At 32.0% G+C, this 23,993-nt stretch overlaps 1 protein-coding gene across 3 annotated transcripts; it reads left to right on the top strand.

Annotated features, from left to right (window-relative positions):
- The first annotated feature begins 9,997 nt into the window (after window positions 1-9,997).
- LOC109163676 (disease resistance protein At4g27190-like) lies at window positions 9,998-22,929 on the top strand. 3 transcript variants are annotated; one of them, XM_019312437.1, is made up of 3 exons: window positions 9,998-12,937; window positions 20,630-20,633; window positions 22,918-22,929. In XM_019312437.1, coding segments are annotated over exons 1-3 (2,835 nt in total). In that variant the 5' UTR covers window positions 9,998-10,107; the 3' UTR covers window positions 22,919-22,929. The 3 variants fall into 3 exon arrangements, 2 of the variants coding, with proteins under 2 accessions (XP_019167982.1, XP_019167981.1); XR_002051319.1 differs by lacking the exons at window positions 20,630-20,633; window positions 22,918-22,929 and adding exons at window positions 13,192-13,399; window positions 13,917-14,266 and having other exon boundaries at window positions 10,000-13,099; XM_019312436.1 differs by lacking the exons at window positions 20,630-20,633; window positions 22,918-22,929 and adding an exon at window positions 13,917-14,266 and having other exon boundaries at window positions 10,000-13,099.
- Window positions 22,930-23,993: the final 1,064 nt, after the last annotated feature.

Below are 23,993 nucleotides of genomic sequence, written 5' to 3' on the forward strand. Positions count from 1 at the left end.
TCGTTTATATATTTTGATGATATCATTTCTTGAATTTGTGCAAATAATTGCTCAAATTAATAGCTAATGTCTAGATGTACGCATGCGGTGCTATAACTTTAAAGATTTTATTTATCATTGTTTAGTATTTTCATAAATTAGGCAAATGTGCCCGTACTCTAACAGCTCAGTTATAGAAATGAATTGCTATCCTTATTCATTTGTATGGAAGATTTTTTTTTTTTTTTTTTTTTTGTCTAGATATATAACAATTTTTTCATTTAAAAAAAAAAAACTTAATATCACCGATTATATTTACACATTATTGAAACCTCTTTCTAGACGACATTGGTAGTGGCAACACAATCTTGTTCAGCTTCATCTAGAGCTAACACCTTCAATCCAACATGACAGGTTACTTGGGTGAAAATATATAATGGTAGAATCTCAATTAGTTATCCTTTTATATTTTCAGTCAATTAGAATATCAAATGCAGTGATATTTTTACATAATTTTTTGTTCCATTTTTAATTGATGATGTAGATATTATTATTGAAATATTTCCGTTCTACTTTTACTATTTTTTAAAATATGCATTTACTATTGATAATGTAGAATATTATTATTGAAATATTTCCCTCCAATTTTTAATTTCCATTCCATTTCTTAATTAAAATGCAATGATCTGACCATTTCTTTTTTTTTTTTAGTCAATTATGGATCATTTTTTATTTGCAGTCAATTATTAATATTAATTTCCTCTTATAATTTCAGTCAATTAGTAATATTAGATTCATTTTCAGTCAATATTTATTTTTTATATTTAGTCAATTAGACAATTAGAATATAGATGCAATCATATTTTTACCTAATATTTTCATTTTATTTTTAATTTTCATTGACTATTTATAAATAGTTATGCTGTGAAACCGTGTCCACATTGCAAGGTGGACACAATTCTATTTTCATAATTACTGAACTATATGTTCATAATTATAAAACTATATATTCATAATCTCTGAACTTTATATTCATAATTATTGAACTCTATATTCACAATTACAAAACTCTATGTTCATAATTATTGAACTATATGTTCATAATTATAAAATTATATATTCATAATTTTTGAACTTCATATTCACAATTATTGAATCTCTATATTCATAATTACATAACTATAAGTTCATAATTATGTTTACAACACTATATTCATAATTATAGAACCATATATTCATAATTTTTGAACTATATATTCATAATTATGAACAATTTTAGAACCGTGTCTACCTTGCAAGGTGGACAAGGTTCCACAACGTAATTTTTCAGGTCAATAGTACTCAAAAAAACAACAACAACAACAATAATAATAATAATAATAATAATAATAATAATAATAATAATAATAATAATAATAATAATAATAAGAGCCTTTGGACTTCTCAATACTTACCCACATTGATGGTCAAACAATTGTATTTGTAAGAGAAGTAATATATAGAGGAGTTCAAGAGCTCCTCTTTCCAAACATTTTCAATATGGGATCAAAATGATCCAACATCATTTACAAAGGGAGTCCGTGGCTCCCTTTTGTCTTCTTCTTCTTATTTTTATTTTTAATTTTATTTTGTATATTGTTTTGTTTGTATTATTATTATTATTATTATTATTATTATTATTATTATTATTATTATTATTATTATTATTATTATTATTATTATTATTATTATTGATAAATTCGCCAAAATTTTAACAAATTCGTCATTTTAACATTTTAACATTTTAACTTTAATCAAAACACCAAAAAACTTATATAATAACTTGGGTTAATCTTTCATAACCCACCACTAATAATAAATAATAAATAAATAAAAACTAAAATAAGAAGACAAAGTTAAGACTTCTTAAATAAGAACATTTTGACCTCTCAATATTTGTCCATATTGATGGGCAAGCAATTATGTTTGTAAGAGGATATTGCTCTCTCTTTTCAAACATTTTTAATGTGCGATCAAAATGATCCCAGATCATTTACAAAGGGAGCCCGTGACTCATTTTTTTAAAAAAATTTAATTTTATTTTGTATATAGTTTTGTTTTGGATTATTATTATTATTATTGTTGTTGTTGTTGTTGTTGTTATTATTATTATTGTTGTTGTTGTTGTTGATATTAGTTTTGTTTTGGATTATTATTATTGTTGTTGTTGTTGTTGTTATTATTATTATTGTTGTTGTTGTTGTTGATATTATTATTGTTGTTGTTGTTGTTATTCTAATTTGATTATTTGACAAATTCGTCAAAATTTTAAGAAATTCGTCTGTTTAACATTTTATATTTAATCAAAACACCAAAAATATTATTTAATAACTTAGCAATTTGATCCAAACTGCTAAAAACAAAAACAACTCATATACGTTTTGGGTTAATCTTTCTTAAACCCCCTAATAAATTTAAAAAAAAAAATTTTTAAAAAAAAACTAAAATAAGAAGCCATTAAGATAAGGTTTCTTAAATAAAAGCATTTTGACACGTTGGTCTTCAATAGGTTGAGAAAGTATACATGTAACAGGGTCAATCGAATAGTTATGCTGTGGAATTGTGTCCACCTTGCAAGGTGGACAGAGTCTATGGTTATAATTACTGAACTTTATGTTCATTATTATAAAGTTATATATTCATAATCTTTTAACTTCATATTCATAATTATTGAACTCTATATTTACAATTACAAAACTCTATGTTCATAATTACTAAACTATGTGTTCAAAATTATGTTCACAACACTATGATCATAATAGTAGAACTATATATATTCATAATTATGAACAATTTTGGAATCGTGTTTATCTTGCAAGATGGATACGGTTCCACAACACAAATTGCCGGATCAATAGTACTAAAAAAATTAAGAGCCTTTAAACTTCTCATTTGTAAAAAGCCTTTGGACTTCTCAATACTTGCCCGCATTGATGGGAAAGCAATTGTATGGTTATATAGAGGAGATATGGTTATATAGAGGAGATCAATAGCTCCTCTTTCTAAACATTTTCAATGTGGGATCATTTACTAAGGGGGGCCACCTTTGTCTTCTTCTTCTTTTTTTTTTTTTTTTTTTTTTTTTAAATTTTAAATTTATTTTGTATATAGTTTTGTTTGGATTACTATTATTATTATTATTATTATTATTATTATTATTATTATTATTATTATTGTTGTTGTTGTTGTTGTTGTTATTATTGTTATTATTTTAATTTTATTTTATACTCGAACAATAATATTATCGATTATATTATATTATAGAATATAATATCATATATAATATTATCAATTAATAGATTTTATTTAATTTCTATTTGACATTTACTTACGAAATAAGTTTTGAATCTCTATATTCATAATTACATTACATAACTATATGTTCATAATAATGCTCACAACACTATGTTCATAATTATAGAACTATATGTTCATAATTATTGAACCATATATTCATAATTATGAACAATTTTGGAATCGTGTCTACCTTGCAAGGTGGACACAATTCCACAGCATAAATTATCGGGTCAATAGTACTAAAAAAAAAAATCTTTGGACTTCTCAATACTTGCCCACAATGATGGGCAAGCAATTATGTTTGTAAAAGGAGATTTGCTCTTCTTATATATAGGAGCTCAAGAGCTCCTTCTCTAAACATTTTCAATGTGGGATCATATGATACATCATTTACAAAGGGGAGTCAATGGCAACCTTTTGTCTTCTTCTTATTTATTTTAGTTTTAATTTTATTTTGTATATCGTTTTGTTTGGATTACTATTATTATTATTATATTATTATTATTATTATTATTATTATTATTATTATTATTATTATTATTTATTTGATTTTTGATAAATTCGCCAAAATTTTAATAAATTTGTCATTTTAACATTTTGACTTTAATCAAAACCTCAAAAAATTATATAGTAACTCAGTAATTTGCTCCAAATGGCTAAAAACTAATACAACACATACATTTTGTGTTAATCTTTCACAACCCCCATTAATAATAAATAAATAATAAATAAATAATAAATAAATAAATAAATACCAAAATAAGAATACAAAGTTGAGGCTTCTTAAATAAAAACCTTTTGACATCTCAATATTTGTCCACATTGATGGGCAAAAAATTATGTTTGTAAGGGGATCATTGCTCCTCTTATATAGAGGAGCTCTCTCTTTTCAAACATTTTCAATGTAGGATAAAAATGATATCAAAATCATTTACAAAGGGAACCCGTGACTTCCCTTTGTTTTTTTTTTTTTTTTTTTTTTTTTTTTTTTTAATTTTAATTTTATTTTGTATATAGTTTTGTTTGGATTATTATTATTATTATTATTGTTGTTGTTGCTGTTGTTGTAATTTGATTATTTGGCAAATTCATAAAAATTTTAAGAAATTCGTCTGTCTAACATTTTATATTTTATCAAAACACCAAAAATATTATTTAATAACTTAACAATTTGCTCGAAACTGCTAAAAACTAAAACAACTCATATACATTTTTGGTTAATCTTTCCCAAACCCCCTAATAAATAAAAAAAAAAAAATTAAGAATCCATTAAGATAAGTTTCTTTTTAAATAAGAGACATTTGACACGTTGGGTTGTAATAGGTTGTGGAACCATGTCCACCTTGCAATTCTATGTTCATAAATACTGAACTATAAGTTTATTATTACAAAGCTATATATTCATAATCTTTGAACTTCATATTCATAATTACTGAACTCTATATTCATAATTACAAAACTCTATGTTCATAGTTATTGAATTATATGTTCATAACTATAAAGATATATATTCATAATTTTTTAACTTCATATTCACAATTATTGAATCTCTATATTCATAATTAGATAACTATGTGTTCATAATTATGTTCAAAATACTATGTTCATAATTATAGAACTATATGTTCATAATTTTTGAACTATATATTGAATATTGCTTATTTTATATTCATAATTATGAACTATTTTTGAACCATGTCTACCTTGCAAGGTGGACACAGTTCCACAACATAATTTGTTGGGTCAATAGTACTATAAAAAGCCATTGGACTTCTCAATACTTGCCCACATTGATGGGCAGCAATTGTATGATTGTAAGAGGAACATTGCTCATCTTATATAGAGGACTCTAGAGCTCCTCTTTTCAAACATTTTTAATGTGGGATAAAAATGATCTCACATCTTTGTCTTCTTCTTCTTTTTTTTTTTTTTTTTTTTTTTAATTTTAATTTTATTTTGTATATAGTTTTATTTGGATTATTATTATTATTATTATTATTATTATATTATTATTATTATTATATTATATTATATTATTGTTATTATTATTATTATTATTGTTGTTGTTGTTGTTGTTATTATTATTTTAATTTTATTATATACTTGAACAATAATATTTTTATTATACTTGAACAATAATATTATCAATTATATTATATTATAGAATATAATACCATATATAATATTACCAATTAATAGATTTTATTTAATTTCCATTTGACATTTACTTACCAAATAAGTTTTGAATCTCTATATTCATAAATACATAACTATATATTCATAATTATGCTCACAACACTATGTTCATAATTATAGAACTATATGTTCATAATTGTTGAACAATATATTCATAATTATGAACAATTTTGGAATCGTGTCAACCTTGCAAGATGAACACAATTTCACAGCATAATTTATCAGGTCAATAGTACTAAGAAAAAAAATCTTTGGACTTCTCAATACTTGCCCACATTGATGGGCAAGCAATTATGTTTGCAAAAGGAGCATTGCTCCTCTTATATAGAGGAGCTCTCAATACTTGCCCACATTGATGGGCAAGCAATTATGTTTGCAAAAGGAGCATTGCTCCTCTTATATAGAGCTCAAGAGCTCCTTTTCTAAACATTTTCAATGTGGGATCAAATGATCCACCATCATTTACAAAGGGGAGTCCGTGGCACCCTTTTTGTCTTCTTCTTATTTATTTTAGTTTTAATTTTATTTTGTATATCGTTTTGTTTGGATTACTATTATTATTATTATTATATTATATTAATAATAATAATAATATTATTATTATTATTATTATTATTATTATTTATTTGATTATTATTGATAAATTCGTCAAAATTTTAACAAATTCGTCATTTTAACATTTTAACTTTAATCAAAACCCCCAAAAAATTATATAGTAACTCAGTAATTTGCTCCAAGTGGCTAAAAACTAATACAACCCCATTAGTAATAAATAAATAAAAACTAAAATAAGAAGACATAGTTGAGGCTTCTTAAATAAGAACCTTTTGACATCTCAATACTTGCTCACATTGATGGGCAAGAAATTATGTTTGTAAGGGGATCATTGTTCCTCTTATATAGATGAGCTCTCTCTTTTCAAACATTTTCAATGTGGGATAAAAATGATCTCAAAATCATTTACAAATGGAGCCCGTGACTCCCCTTTGTCTTTTTTTTTTTCTTTTTTTTTTGTTTTTAATTTTAATTGTATTTTGTATATAGTTTTGTTTGGATTATTATTATTATTGTTGTTGTTGTTGTTATTTGATTATCTGACAAATTGGTCAAAATTTTAAGAAATTCGTCTGTTTAACATTTTATATTTTATCAAAACACCAAAAATATTATTTAATAACTTTACAATTTGCTCGAAATTGCTAAAAACTAAAACAACTCATATACATTTTTGGTTAATCTTTCCAAAACCCCCTAATAAATTAAAAAAAAAAATTAAAAAAAAATTAAGAATCCATATAAGTTTTTTTAAATAAGAGCCATTTGACACGTTGAGTTTTAATAGGTTGTGAAACCGTGTCCACCTTGCTGTTCTATGTTCATAAATACTTAACTATAAGTTTATTATTATAAAGCTATATATTCATAATCTTTGAACTTCATATTCATAATTATTGAACTCTATATTCATAAATACAGAGATATTCACAATTATTGAATCTCTATATTTATAATTAGATAACTATGTGTTTATAATTATGTTCACAACACTATGTCCATAATTTTTGAACTATATATTGATATTGATTATTATTATATTCATAATTATGAACTATTTTTGAACCATGTCTACCTTGCAAGGTGGACACAATTCCACAGCATAATTTGTCGGGTCAATAGTACTATAAAAAGCATTTGGACTTCTCAATACTTGCCAATATTGATGGGCAAGCAATTGTATGGTTATATAGAGGAGATCAAGAGCTTCTCTTTTCAAACATTTTCAATGTGGGATCAAAATGATCCCACATCATTTACTAAGGGAGCCACCTTTGTCTTCTTCTTATTTTTTTTTTTTATTTTAATGTTATTTTGTATATAGTTTTGTTTGGATTATTATTATTATTATTATTATTATTATTATTATTATTATTATTATTATTATTATTATTATTATTGTTGTTGTTGTTGTTGTTATTGTTATTATTTTAATTTTATTTTATACTTGAACAATTATATTTTTATTATACTTGAACAATAATATTATAGTATAGAATATAATACCATATATAATATTACCAATTAATAGATTTTATTTAATTTCCATTTGACATTTACTTACCAAATAAGTTTTGAATCTCTATATTCATAATTACATAACTATATGTTCATAATTATGCTCACAACACTATGTTCATAATTATTATAGAACTATATGTTCATAATTGTTGAACAATATATTCATTATTTTGAACAATTTTAAAATCATGTCTACCTTGCAAGGTGGACACAATTCCACAGCATAATTTATCAGGTCAATAGTACCAAAAAAAAAAAAATCTTTGGACTTCTCAATACTTGCCCACATTGATGGGCAACCAATTATGTTTGTAAAAAGAGCATTGCTCCTTTTATATAGAGGAGTTCAAGAGCTCATTTTCTAAACATTTTTAATGTGGGATCAAATGATCCAACATCATTTACAAAGGGGAGTTCGTGGCACCCTTTTGTCTTCTTATTTATTTTAGTTTTAACTTTATTTTGTATATATCATTTTGTTTGGATTACTATTATTATTATTATTATTATTATTATTATTATTATTATTATTATTATTATTATTATTATTATTATTATTATTATTATTATTATTTATTTGATTATTGATAAATTCGCCAAAATTTTGACAAATTCGTCATTTTAACATTTTAACTTTAATCAAAACTCCAAAAAAAATTATATAGTAACTCAGTAATTTGCTCCAAATGGCTAAAGACTAATACAACACATACATTTTGTGTTAATCATTCACAACCCCCATTAATAATAAATGAATACAAACTAAAATAAGAAGACAAAGTTGATGCTTCTTAAATAAGAACCTTTTGACATCTCAATACTTGCCCACATTGATGGGCAAGAAATTATGTTTGTAAGGGGATCATTGCTCCTCTTATAAGAGGAGCTCTCTCTTTTCAAACATTTTCAATGTGGGATAAAAATGATCTCAAAATTATTTACAAAGGGAGCCCGTGACTCCCCTTTGTCTTTTTTTTTTTTTTTTTTTTCTTTATTTAATTTTAATTTTAATTTTATTTTGTATATAGTTTTGTTTGGATTATTATTGTTGTTGTTGTTGTTGTTGTTGTTATTGTTATTTGATTATTTGGCAAATTCGTCAGAATTTTAAGAAATTCGTCTGTTTAACATTTTATATTTTATCAAACAATTTGCTCGAAACTGCTAAGAACTAAAACAACACATATACATTTTTGGTTAATCTTTCCCAAACCCCCTAATAAATTACAAAAAAAATTTTAAAAAAAATAAAGAATCCATTAAGATAATTTTTTTTTTTTTTTTTAAATAAGAGCCATTTGAAACGTTGGATTTTAATAGGTTGTATGTTCATAAATACTGATCTATAAATTCATTATTATAAAGTTATATATTCAAAATTTTTGAACTTCATATTCATAATTATTGAACTCTATATTAATAATTACAGAACTCTATGTTCATAGTTATTGAATTATATGTTCATAATTATAAAGATATATATTCATAATTTTTGAACTTCATATTCACAATTATTGAACCTCTATATTCATAATTAGATAACTATGTGTTCATAATTATGTTCACAACACTATGTTCATAATTTTTGAACTATATATTGATTATTATATTCATAATTATGAACTATTTTTGAACCATGTCTACCTTGCAAGGTGGACACAGTTCCACAACATAATTTGTCGGGTCAATAGTAGTACTATAAAAAGACTTTGGACTTCTCAATACTTGCTCACATTGATGGGCAAGCAATTGTATGGTTGTAAGAGGAGCATTGCTCCTCTTATATAGAGGAGATATAGAGCTCCTATTTCCAAACATTTTCAATGTGGGATCAAAATGATCCCACATCATTTACTAAGGGGAGCCACCTTTGTCTTCTTCTTCTTCTTTTTTTTTTTTAAATTTTAATTTTAATATTATTTTGTATATAGTTTTATTTGGATTATTATTATTATTATTATTATATTATTATTATTATATTATATTATATTATTGTTATTATTATTATTATTATTGTTGTTGTTGTTGTTATTATTATTTTAATTTTATTATATACTTGAACAATAATATTTTTATTATACTTGAACAATAATATTATCAATTATATTATATTATAGAATATAATACCATATATAATATTACCAATTAATAGATTTTATTTAATTTCCATTTGACATTTACTTACCAAATAAGTTTTACTACAAAAGTTTTGGGGGGAAAATTTGTTAGGAGGATTTTACTTTTATATATATATAGATATAGATATAGATATAGATTATTTTTATATAAATATATTTATCTGGTTGACTTTTATTTCCCCCCCTCCACATCCACAGCGCTGTCGCCCAAGTAAAGTATTGGGAAAGTATTAGGAAATGCATTCTTCAGTAAGACTACTGCAGTCTAAAGTCTTGCCCCTCAATATTCTTGCATAATCATTCTCCGGTGAGTTTCACTTAAAAAAAAAAGTCTGAAATTTTCCAGTAAATCTTGAATTTTTTTTGTATTGTGTACTTTGACATGGAAGTGGTGGGGGCAATTGTTGGTTCAGCTCTAACCGAGCCTTTTAGGTTTCTGTTCGGATCCATGTATGTTAGGATTAAGAATGTTTTCAAGATCCATTCAAATTACAAGGATTTTGAGAAAAACATGGAAGCTCTATTAGAACTGAAGCAACTCCTAGATGATGATGAGCTGCAACAACACTTTCCAAGAACTCAAGTGCGAGATTGGTTGAAGAGGGTTGAAAAATTGCAGAATGAATTTGATTCTGTGCGGTCAATTATCACACGGAATGGCAATACTATTGGTGCCTCTGGTTGCAAGTGTTCACTGGATTGCCGATTGAGCAACAGTATAGCGAAAGGCGGGGTGAAAGTTAAACAACTGATTGGAGATGGCAGAGCCTTTGAGAACAAGATAGTGGGGGTTAATCCTGTGCCTAATACAGTTGAGTATATTCCCCAAGCAACATTATTCCAAGGTCAAGCAACAGCAGCAAGAAATTTGGAGAAGATGAAGGGTTTGCTGCTGAGAAATGAAAAGGCTAAGATGATTGGGGTATGGGGCATGGGAGGTGTGGGTAAAACTACTTTAGTCAAGAATGTGAACAATGAGCTCAGTAAGGACCCAACAAATCAGGATTTCGACATTGTAATATGGGTTGTTGTGTCTCATAATGCAACTGTAGAAATCATCCGATCAAAAATTGCTAAGCGATTGCATTTGGCAATGGATAAAGAAGAAAGTGAAGAGAGCGCAGCCACTCGTTTGTACAACAAACTTAAGGGAAAAAGATTTCTCTTAATTCTTGATGATATATGGGAAGGAGTTGACCTGAATGCTGTAGGTATTCCTCCACTTGAAGATGATATTGGTAGCAAGGTCATACTAACCACTCGAAATTTTCATGTATGCCAGGAAATGTGTACTGATATTGAGTTCGAAATAGGTGGTTTGAGTGATGAAGAAGCTTGGGAGTTATTTTCTGAGAGAGTGGGGGAAGAAGTGATCAATGATGACCAAATTAAGCCGTTGGCAAGCGCCATTGTTGAGGAATGCAATGGATTGCCCCTTGCACTAATTGCAGTAGGGGCATCATTGAGGAAAAAGACAGAGGTTGCACTATGGAAATGTGCATTATACGCCTTGCAGAAATCAGAGCCTACTCAGATTCATGGTGTTGAAGAAAAGGTCTATAAACCCCTCAAGTGGAGCTATGATTCTTTAAGAGGTGAGCAGTTGAAATCTTGCTTTTTGTTTTGCTGCTTGTATCCGGAGGACTATGGAATTGATACTGATAGACTAGTCCAATATTGGCTAGCTGAAGGTTTACTTGATGAGCAACAAAACTATGAGCAATTACAAAATGATGTTAAACGCATTGTTGACTGCTTAATAAGCTCTTGTTTGTTAGAAAAGTGTGCAGTAGGCATTGATAGAGTGAAGATGCATGATGTAGTTCGTGATGTTGGGGTATGGATAGCAAAATCTTCTGAAGACTGGTGCAAATCAATTATCAATTCTGGAAATACCGAGATGCAGATCTCACAGCAACTATTGAGTTGTTCTCTCAAAGTGAAGAGAGTATCTTTTGTGGATAGCAAAATAGCATTTTTGCCAGACTGCAGCATACAATGTCTAGAAACAACAACTTTGTTTCTGCAAGGTAACTGGAGCCTTCATGAAGTTCCTAACTCTTTTTTACAAGGATTCCAAATGTTAAGAACTTTGGACCTAAGTAAAAGCAAAATCATGTTATTACCTGACTCTCTTCTTCAACTTCTTGAACTTCGAGCTCTCATTTTAAGGCACTGCTATTTCCTGCGGGAGTTGCCTCACCTTGAAGCTCTGAGAAAACTTCAAATACTTAATTGTAGTTTTACTCCTATAGCTAAATTGCCAGCCGGTTTTGAAAAACTAACAAATTTAAAGATGTTACTTCTAGATAGCAGCCTTCAGTTGAGAGAAATTCCCACTGGAAAATTTTGCAAGTTACATAAGTTGGAGTTTCTGAATATGGAAGATAGTGGTATCCAATGGGGAACTAGGGATACAATTGAGGCAAACGCACCATTTGAGGATTTGCTATGCCTAAACCAATTAACTGTCTTATACATAGACTTAAAAAGCATTCCTTGTTTCACCACCCAGCATACTTCTTGGTTCAAGAGAATTATAAAGTTTAGATTTCATGTTGATCATAATGCATATTGGAGTAGTGAAATTGGAAATGAAGTGTTGTTGAGAGGGCTTCATTTCTCAGGTGATGAAATGGTTGGGTTGTCGTTACTAAATTCTCTTAGCTTTAGTATTGACAAATGTAAGGAAGTTGATCTCATGCTTGATAACTTGGTTAGAAATAGTGCCAGCCTTGGTCCCTTTGTTAACTTGAAGAAACTAAGTATCCAATATTGTTGCATATGTGGGAAACCATCGTCCTTGGGCAGATGTATTGTACAAATGGACTTGGTACCTAATTTAGAGTTCCTTAGTTTCTTTGCGGTGAGCGGATTAGAAAGCCTTTCAAGTATCAGCAATTTTCTTGGGCTAGGTTTCACTAAGCTAAAAGAAATAGAAGTTTATTACTGTGATGATTTGGAAAATCTATTTGTAATGGATGGAACTCTCCAAAAGCTTGAAAAATTGGAAACAATCTATATAGATGGATGTGAGAAATTGACACAAGTGTTCAAGAACACGCTTAAGGACAACATTGTTCCGAACCTTCGGACCCTGTTCTTGTGTGAACTTCCTGCACTAAAGGGAATATGCAATGCAAATGTATCATGGGAAAGTCTAGAACAACTTGAAGTGAGAGAGTGCAATATGTTGGGGAAACTGCCTCTTGGTATACAAAGTGCAGAAAGTATTCAATTGATAGAGGGTGACCAAGATTGGTGGGATGAACTGGAATGGGATACTGAAAATTTCAAAGAGCATCTACAACCACACTTTAATGCATTGAAAAGTTAGAGATGCAAAAGCTTCAGAATACCTCAACATGACTCAGGTATGTTTGTCGTTATTAAATTAAGATTATTTGATTTATTTCACCTCCCTAAGTACACTTTTGGGCTTTGGGCTAATTTATATACAATATAGGTATTCTTCCTCTCTCCTGCTTCAAATAATCTAAAATATGCATAACAACTCCGAAAGGAGTGGCCAAGTGGGTGAATCATGGGTCACGAACTCAATTCTTGTCAATACCATCTTGATTGAGCTAGTCGCACACAAGAGCGGGATTTACCCCACACCATTGGGTAGTGGTTGCGGGTTTCCCTTGTCATGAAAAAAAATGTATAACATTGTAAGAAAAACTTGATGCAAATGCTATTTTTTCCTATTCAAATCACTATATTTATCTGAATTAATATTTAATTAGGATTCTTCACTAAAGTTGATTTACATTATTATTCATACTTTATTTTCCTGGAAGTGTATAATGTCTTGTTTTGGTCAAAATATTTGACGATTATAAAGAACATTTTGGGATGATTATTTTATTTGATTTTTTTTGGAGCAATGCTTAACAATTTTTTTTGAGTGATGAGGGAAACACTGTACTACCTACGGATGGCAATGGGGCAGGGTGGCCCCGTCCCCATCCCCGGCGGGGAATTGGAAATATTCTCTACCCCTGTCCCCCGGTCAACTCTTAGTGAAAGGGTTAAATTAGTGCAATTTTTAATAGTTGGGGACGGCAAATTGCCATCTCTATATTAGACTTTTGTATCTAATTGTCACATTGAGTTAGCTATTCATATACTTATATCTCATATGTCATACTGTATTATTTTGTAAACTATATTCATTGATTTTTACAGGAAAACGAACTTTGAAGACCTTTTACTCTGTTTATAGCTGTGTTTTTACTACAATAATGGAGGGTGCAGAGGATTGCAATTGCTAAGGCTAATCCAGCCATAATAGTTGACAAGATTGAGAATGTTTTCGATTATTTTACAGGTTGGATTTTCAATTGTTCCATATTCTTATTTTCCACTATTTTGTATTTTATTCTTATATTTATGTTTAATGTGTGTATTAGTGGATTATAATGGTTGGATGAATGTATATAGCTATGGGTGTCTTGATATGTGCCTGCTCTTATGTTTTATGTTTACATTATGTATTGAACAATAATATGAGTTTTGGAGTGATTTATATGATTATTAACTAGGGAAAAGGGTCAAATAAGCCCTCGAACTTTAGCTTAAAAGTTAATTAGGCCCCTAAATTTTTTAAAAATGCAATTATACTCATCAACAATTCATTTAGGTGCAATGAAGCTCAAAAACAAGTTAATGACCTGCTATTACAAGTCATTAGGGTTCAGGTCATCTTCCGGCAAAAAAAAAGTGACCAGCAACCGACCCATATATGCCGAAATTTTCGCTGGTCATTTTTTTTTTTTTTTTTTTTTTTTGCTGGAAAATTCGCCGAAATGTGGCATGAACCCTAATGACCTATTATAGCAGGTCATTAATTGGTTTTTGGGCTTCATTGCACCTAAATGAATTGTTGATGGGTGTAATTGCACCTTTAAAAAGTTTAGGGGCCTAATTGACTTTTAAGTTAAAGTTCGAGAGCCTATTTGACAATTTTCCCTAAAAAATTCTTATAGAATACTATAGAACAAAATCTTTTTATTTTTTGTTTGTATAGTTGACACGTTTAATATCATAAGATAATAAGCCTACTAGCTTGTTTATAAATTTAATTTTTTTTTAATGCTATTGACTCATTGTAGTATCCGTTCACACGTACTTTCTCAACCTAATGAAGCACATAGAGTCAACGCCTCTGCTGAGGCTTGATCTCATGACCTCCCACATGGGAGAAGTCACTACATGTCATCCGAGCACAATGTGTTTAGTTATAAATTTGATTTATTATTTTATAAAATTGTAAACCAATTTAACTTAAGTTGGATTTTATTTATTTATTTCTTGTATCAAGTTAAAAATTGACTACGTTCATAAATAAATTTTATACTAAATTACATGAATTTTTCAGTTTGTAGAAATGAAGGAATGTTATGCTGTGGAATCGTGTCCACCTTGCAAGGTGAGCACGGTTCCATATTTATAATTTTTATACTGTAGATTTATAATTTCTATACTGTAGATTCATAATTTCTATATTGTAGATTCATAAAATTTTTACTTTAGATTCTAATTTCTAAACTGTAGATTCATAATTTCTATATAGTAGATTCATAATTTTTATACTGCAGATTCATAATATATTTACTGTAGATTCATAATTTCTGAACTTTAAATTAATAATTTTAAACTGTATAATTATCAAATTATGAACATATAGTTTTGTGATTTGTGAAAACAAAGTTCAACAATTGAGAATATGAATATCGAAAATTATGAACATATAGCTCTATAATTATGAACATATATTTATAAAATTATGAACATATAACTCCATAATTATGAATCTACAGTATAGAAATTATAGATATGAAACCGTGTCCAACTTGCAAGATGGACACGTTTCCACGGCATAATTTGCCATATTTTATGAGGTAGACCAAAGAAATATTTATTTTGTAGAAGAAAAAGAGTATGAGGTCTTTTTGCAAAAAAAAAAAAAAAAAAAAAAGAAAGAAGTATGAGGTCTTCGATTTAAAATAAATTAGATGGCCGAACCCACAAAATTCTTGGAAAAGAAAAAAATATTGGGCCTCAAGACTTCCAAATTTTAGAGTGAGGAGGCCCAAAAAAACCGAATCAATACTTTTTAATTTTATTATATGAGGAAGGATTCAGGCAATTTATATCCTGCACCACGGTGCGCGTTGTATTGTGCGCCCAGATGCAAAACGACGTCGTTTCAATTTTTTTTTTTTTTTTTTTGAAATTTCCTTACCCAGTGTTTGACAGTTACTTTTAACATAATACACATCAACTCTTAACATAATACACAAAAATTTCCTGATTTGGATGTACATAATTGTATAAAAAAATGTACATAAATGTATAAAAAATGTACATAATAAATGTATACATAATTGTATAAACAAATATACATAATCATGTGAACTTCCTACCGCGCCTCCCAAAACGACGTCGTTTTGGAAGGCGCGAGGCACACAGTGCACTGTACGCCGTGGTGCAGGGTATAACGATTGAGAACTCAAGCTTTTAACTAAAGCAAAGACGCAGCCCTCAACGAAATCTTCTTCAACAAAAACGCAGTTTACCAAAAAGATCCATCTTCCGGGCAGCGGCAAATTATGCTGTACATCATGGTGCACATGGATGCATAAACGACGTTGTTTTGACTAAAAACGCGCGTCCAACTTTAATTAAAAAAATCAGTTTCGATTCTCGTCAACAACATTATGTTGTGTATAATTTCTGAATGTATAGTTATGAAATTATGGATGTATAGTTATGCAATTCTGGATTTATAGTTATGAAATTGTGGATGTGTAGTTATGCAATTCTGAATGTATAGTTATGAAGTTATGCAATTCTGGATTTATAGTTATGAAGTTATGGATGTGTAGTTATGTGTGAGAACCCAAAATTTAATTTTATAAATCCAATTTAAGAAAAATCCAAAATAGCCATTTTCACTCCATTAAATTTTTTTGAGATAAATTGGTGTTTGAATAAATTATTTTGAGCTACATTTTAAATTAATTCAACACCGTAACTTATTTTAATTCCAAAATCCTAAATTTTCGGGTACTTCGCGTACTAAGTTTTAAACTGAGAAACTTATCTGAGTGAGACCGCGAGAAATCTGAGAAACCTGAACAAAGTGATTATATAGAAATCATTTTTGGAAAAATCTATTTTGACCCCAAACTATTTAAAACTATCCTTCTAGACTTGGGTCCATGTTGCATGGTGAACCACAAACTTCCAATGCATTTGCCCGAGACACTTTCTAGCCAAGCTTTTACCATTTTGCCCTCCACTAATCATTTTTGATTCACCTAGGGTTTTGAGCCACTATAAAATGAATAGTTAGTAGACATTTGCCTCTTGATTCCATTCTTAGCTTCCCATTCATTTGCATCAGGAGAACAACACAGAGGTGAAGAAGGAGGTGTCTAGCTTGGGAAGAAGGTGGAATCCAAGCTAAAGAGTGGAATCAACAAAGGTATAACCCCATGGACTCCCATCTTATGTTTGTCTATGTGAAACCATTGTTTTATAGATAGAAATGAGTAGAGATGCTAGATTCTTGAAGTGTTTGAGCTATTAAGTGATCTATTACTTGCCTATGTTGTATTGTTGATGTTTTGGATGTGTTTGATTTGCCTGAGAATGCTTTACAGATGAAAAGAAATCATCTGGTGCACAAGCAGTGTGCACCAGTAGAGGCACCGGCCCTAGGAGAGGGCCGCTGCCTAGGGCCGGCAAGTTATCGGCTTGAGGGGGCGGGCCTAGTTGAGCCCCGCCCCATGGACCGTGAGTTGCTCCTGTGCAGTGGTCGGGCCCTTGTGCTTAGCTACGTGTCGTTTCGGACCATGTGTCACGGGCCCTTGTGGCTCGGTACCTCGGGGTCGTCTTGATGCACGTTTTGGCTTTGATTTCGTTGAATTTGGATTAGAAATGAGCATGTTATGATGGAATTTGTGATGAAATGCTTCACAGTAAGGTTTTTTGAGTTCACTGCTTTTGGGAATTGCTTGGTTTTACTTTCTTCATGTTATTTGTGTACTTGAATAGAGAAGCATGAACACTTTGTGAATAAGAATTGTTAGAAAAGCATGACTAGAATGTGGAATTTGAAGCCTATTTTGATGGTAGAAATGTACGGAGTATGTCATTTTGCAAACAAGCATGATTGTATGTTCTTGAGAGTTCACTGTGATATATAGATTTGAAGCACGTTGAACAGTAAATTGCATTCCAAGTAAATCATGTTTTAAAAGTGCATAAATGGCCAACGTGGGCCTAAGTATTATTTTTCAAAAATCGCATCTCTATGAAGAACATCTTTATCTTGCCTTTTGAGAATGAATTGAGAAGTATGTGCATGTCTTTTGCATAAGTTAAGTGTTGCATATATGAGATGCATGAGCGATATATCTATGGTGAGGAAAACCTTGTTTTGGAGGACCCGTTTGGACTATGTCCTCTCGGAAGAAAGAAATGGACATTGCGGTCCCAGTATATGTAACGCGGTGTATTCCCACGTTACGAGGTTGGAAACTGCCCACCAGGCTTGGAATCCTAGTCAGGGGGTGTGCACGCTAAAAGTTCGATACCTGATTCCACAGATTTGAGTTTAGAACCAAGAGAGTGGTTCGGTGGATGAGATGAGCATATGTCGGGTAGAGGTCGTACCGGGATAGGTTCGTTCACGCTACATTGAAGTTCCTACCTCATCCATTAGTAAAGAAAGCGAGTCATTGCGACTCTAAGAAAAGAAAGCAAGCGAGTCCTTGTGGCTCTAAGAGACCTCCACAGAAAAGTATTCTATTTACAAACGAGTGTATAAGTATACTTATAGTATTGCACGAGATTGCATAATGAGAATGTTGCACGAGATTACATGATGAGAATGTTTGCACTAGATTGCATAATGAGAATGATTAACTGAGATTGTATATTGAGCATGATTGCTTTAGTTGCATTTTGATGCCTTATATATCTAGTTTGCGTGATGAGAATTCGAAAGCATGAGAATAATTTCGTATTGATTGATAGCATGCAATTGCTTGATAGCATGAGTTCGTTATGATGAGTTTTGTTATGAGAAAAATGTGTTGGAGTGATTTTTGTTGATGAATTATTTATCGATGAAGCATGCCTGTTGATATTCTAGGTTGCGAGCATATAGAAAGTCTGTGATGTATCTTAAAGTTGTCTAAGTGTTGAGATTACTTGATTAGAGTTGGTGAACATATGTTTTTCCAAAGTATATACTGTAGTATTTTACAGGGTTGAGTGTGGTTATACTTAGCTTCGTGCTAACAGATGTTTTCATTCTTGTCTATTTGTTGTTTTGCAAAACCTCTTTCAGGTGGGCCCAACGTATGAGAGTTGATCGAGTTAGACTAGTTTAGTAGATCTAATAGTCCTAACTCTGATTATTATTATAATGTTTTGATGATGGATTGTAGACTGATGCTACTTATGTTTGATGATAAACATCGGGGTGTTTTTTCCCCAAGTGACTTTAAATAAAGTAATTTGAATGTTAGTTTGGTTTAATGACTTAGTTCAATCCTTAGCCTATGCAATCATCGTGGAGAAGTGGTTGTGGCGGTGACATTTCCACTAGTTTGTTATTTAAGTTGTTTATCCGCTGCTTAGTTTATCTTGATTTTGGTTTTAGATCTGTAATTAACTTTAAGAAAAGTGGGGTGTTACAAGTTGGTATCAGAGCGGTACGAACCGCGGGAGACTTAGGAAGTTTAACTCTTATGATTGAGTATAGAAACTCTAAGTGCAGATGATCTCTATTTGAAATCCTAAGTGGGATAAATTAAGAAGATGAACTTAAAGGAAATCCTAGGAAGGATAAGATTAGGGAAAGAACCCTAAGATATGAAAATTAGGATGAGAAAGACTCAAAGTTCAGTGGTTAAGTATGAGATTTAGCGTTAAGAGAAACTCGAGGTGACAATTAGGAACGCTGTGAGGTTGTGAGTTCCTTGCTTTGTTGTAAATTGCTTATGTGCTTTATCAATGTGTTTAAAGTGCTTTTGTTATCTTCTATGCGTAAAGTAGGGCAGTTAAAAGTGATAAGTTGAAAGGGAAAAACCAAGAGTTTGAAAGTTGAAAGTAGAAGTGAAAAGCTAGGAAAGCTTGTAACAATGAACCTTTTTAAAGTTAAAGCGTAGAAGAGAAATTTTCTTTGAAAAGTTGCTAAAGTAGTTGTGAAGAAGAGCTTTTGCTTGCTTTGTGTGCCTTACTTGTTGTGAGCTTTGTCTTAAGAATAGAAAAGTTATAATCAGCTAACCCTTAGTCGTGCTAACAAGAATGATATGTTCTGGTCATGTTAAAAGGACATCACGATGCCGCCGCAAAGAGTTAGAGAGGAATCTCCTCGCTCCTCAAGACCTGGAGCGTCATCATCTACTGACTTGACAGAGAGCCTGCGCCAGCTCACCCAGTTGACTCAGACTATCGGAGCCGCCGTGCTCAATGGGAACAATGGTGGTGGAGATATGTCTAGGATGATCATGGGACGCAATCCACCGAGTTACCTAGGCCAGGAGGATCTAGAGATTCTCGAGAGTTGGATTCGTACGTTTGATAAACTGTTCGACGTGGTAGGTTGCCCGATGGACCATCGAGTGGATGTTGCTGTGTACTACCTTCAGGGAGAGGCCGACCATTGGTGGGTGATGGAGGGACCGATTGCTTAGGCAAGAGAGGGGTTTGATTGGGAGATGTTCAAGACGGTACTGAGGGAGAGGTTCTATCCGGAGCATGTTAAAGCCGCCAAGTATGAGGAGTTCTTGCATCTTGAGCAAGGAAGCTCGACTGTCTAGGAGTATCATGCCCGCTTTGTGGCGCTATCTCGGTTCGCTCCTACCTTAGCACCCGATAAGGCTAGTAGAGCTCGTAAGTTTATCCGAGGACTACACTATGATGTACAGAAGTCATTCTCCGCGATAAGGTTTTCTACGTTGACTGAAGCCTATGACATAGCTGCTGGTTACTCTAGGATTCAACAGCTACACCGAGATGTTATGCATGGATCGAAGAAAAAGAATGAGGGTATGGATTCGCAGTTAAACAAGGGGTACAGGTTCAATCCGGCGGGCAGAAATGACAACCGAAGCGGGGAAAGGAAAAATCTGGCGATGAGACAAGGGGTTGGGACTGGAGGACCACCTAGTGAGAGGGGTACGGTGTGCCCGAGATGCGGCAGAGACCACCATAGGACCACATGTGGAGGGATACCAGTGACTTGTTTCCAGTGTGGGAGGCCCGGCCATAGAGCTTCAGTCTGTTGGTATCCGAGGACGGAGAGACCTCATGGTACGACCTCGAACCAACCATCTAGAGGCCCGAGTAGTCAGGCACCAAATCAAGCGATGGGTCGTGGGTATCCACCGAGAGGAGGTCCACACATGAATGGGAATCATGGGCGAGGTGGAGCTCAGCTGGGACGTCCGGGAGGAGCTGGACTAGGAAGGATCATGGTCATGGGACAGACACAGGCCGGTGGCCACAGTCTTAAGAAAGGTAACGCTCTAACTTGGAATGAGTGTGTTGATTCTTGTATGAATATTTGATTGGGTTGTGTATTGTTGAGAAAATTTGTTGAAATTTGTGCATTGTCTAAGATTTTAAGAATCAAAGAGTTAATTAGAGGTGCTTTAGAGAAAGTATCGGCAAGAATGCCAAGAATAAACGAACAAGAGTTCATAAGAATAAAAGTAGGTGTAAGTAAGAGTAAAATCGCCAAGAAACGATTAAATTTTAACTAGAAGAATTAGTTCGCGAAGTAGAAGCAAAAAAAAAAAAAAAAAAAAAAAAAAAAAAAAAAAAAAAAAAAAAAAAAAAAACGAGAAAGAGAAAGAAATGACGAGAAAAAAAAAGGATAAGAATCTAGTTTAAGTTTGAGTTGGAACAAGCAAATCCCGGAACGAATTTAAAAGTCAAAGGATTGACTAAGAATTGGGATTTAATAAAGCCGAGGACTACGTTCAATTTTGACCCAATTTGAAGATTTGACAAAGTCGGGGGACCGATTGCAATTTGGAGCCGAATTGGGTCAAACCCGATTACCCGACCCGGAGGCAGGTCTAGCCCACGGAAGGGGACGGACCTCGTTCCGTTGCACGGGACGTGGTCATAGACCACGTAATGGTCCATGACCTGAGGCTATGTCAGCAAGCGCTGACACCGAACCTTCGGACCAGAGCCCAAGGAGAGCCACTGCCAAACCCCGCCCAAACCCTTAGCCTCTATCAGATTCTCTCCCAAAACAATTGTGTTCAAATCATCTTCTTCCTCTTCCCTTTGGCGTAGCTCACTGCCTCAACTCCAACAAAAACCTATCTTCTCCAAAACACCATCTCTAATCCACGAAAATTCAAGAGTGTCTCCTAGTCTCCTACAAGCTATCCTAAGCACAAGAAAAATATTATTTGAGTCATCTACTTCAATTCAAGCAAGTTCAAGCCAAGAAGTTTTGGACTACAATGGCAAAAGGAAAGCAACAAGTGGAAGGAACTAGTCATGAAGACCCTACTTACACTGTGATTGGAGGTAAAACTTATTTTCCCGAGTATTTTTCTGAGGATTTTAATAGTATATTGGAAAGTTGAGGATTGTTGAGGAAATTCTTAAGGATTCAGGAAGAAATCTATTCGGATTTAGTGATTGAGTTTTATGAAAATTTGTCCACAAAGTATAAGAAGGGGGTGACTATGATTACCTCTAATGTGAGAGGTACAAAAATTGAATTGACACCACAAAAGTTGTCTAATTGGTTTGATTTACCGTTAGACGGATTGGACACTTATGACCGGGATGATTGGATTACCGACAAGAGGTTGACATACCATGAGTACCTGAGATATATGACTGGTAGTAGGGAGGAATTCCCTAGGAATACAGACCTGAGAGACCCACGCTGACCGGTGAGAAGAAATTGTTGGTATTATTGATAGAGGAGTGTTTGTTTTCATGTAGGAACAACTCCACTGAGATTGGTAATTGGACTTGCACTATTGCTTTCTTGTTGAGGTTTGGACACGAGATAAACCTGCAAGTTTTAATCCTTAAACACATGTCTTATTCTAAGTCGAAGAACATGAAACACTTGCCTTATGGTATGATGTTGAGTTGGGTCTTTACAAAGATGAATTTGGCCGAGAGAGGAGAGAGGATACAAAGGACCACCAGGACGGCTTTGAATGCCACCAATCTGCGGTACTATGAGCTATACCAAACCATCGACAACAAATACCTAACTCTGGTAGACATTGCCAAGAAGCCTATGGATGAAAGGATTGCACTTGTGGTCAGCCTGAATGTGACACAAAGGAAATTGTCAAATGTTAGAATTGAATCTTGACATAGAGTTGAGGCTAGTGGTGAAGGGAATGCCGTATGGACCGATCAAGGAATGTGAATGGTTAATGAGGGAGCACTGGTTGCAGCAACCCAAACAAGAGCACAAGAAGGATACGTAAGTGGAGCTAGAAGACCCACCTACGAGGATTTGTATGCTATGATCAATACCTGATTTGATAATCTGAGTGCTCAAGTTAGCTATGGATTTGCTAATTTTGATCAAAGGGCAGCTGTGATGGAGGAAAGGATGGGGATTGAAAACGTGTAAAGATGGACCCCTTATGGATGGGATCCTAGCTACATTCCACCAGGAGGTTCTTCGGGATGCTTTAATCAAGGTAAATAGTTAAGCCTTTGAGTTCAGTTAATAGTTCGTTGCGCATTTAGTTGCTTAAGTTTTAGCTAAGTTAGTTGAGGACTCAGAGATTCCTGAACCTTACAAAGTGTTCCAACAGAAATTCCCAGCCTCTAAGTTGTATCTTCTTTTACCCTTCGAGAATTTGATCTACTCGTTTCTTCTAAGTTTCGGGACGAAACTTCTTTTAAGGGGGATAGAATGTGACAACCCAAAATTTAATTTTACAAATCCAATTTTAAGAAATTCCAAGATAGCCATTTTCACTCCATTAAATTTTTTTGAGATAAATCGGTGTTTGAATAAATTATTTTGAGTTACATTTTAAATTAATTCAACACCGGAACTTATTTTAATTCCAAAATCCTAAATTTTCGGGTACTTCGCGTACCAAGTTTTAAAAGAAACTTATCTGAGTGAGACCAGGAGAAATCTGAGAAACCTGAACCCAAGTGTTTATATAGAAATCATTTTTTGAAAAATCTATTTTGACCCCAAACTATTTAAAACTATCCTTTTAGACTTGGGTC

The sequence above is a fragment of the Ipomoea nil genome, unplaced genomic scaffold (assembly GCF_001879475.1).
Source record: "Ipomoea nil cultivar Tokyo-kokei standard unplaced genomic scaffold, Asagao_1.1 scaffold3030, whole genome shotgun sequence".
Classification (NCBI taxonomy): Eukaryota; Viridiplantae; Streptophyta; class Magnoliopsida; order Solanales; family Convolvulaceae; genus Ipomoea; species Ipomoea nil.

Coding starts and splice junctions, on each gene's coding strand:
- LOC109163676 (XM_019312436.1), top strand. CDS start 10,108: ATGGAAGTGGTGGGGGCAATTGTTGGTTCAGCTCTAACCGAGCCTTTT.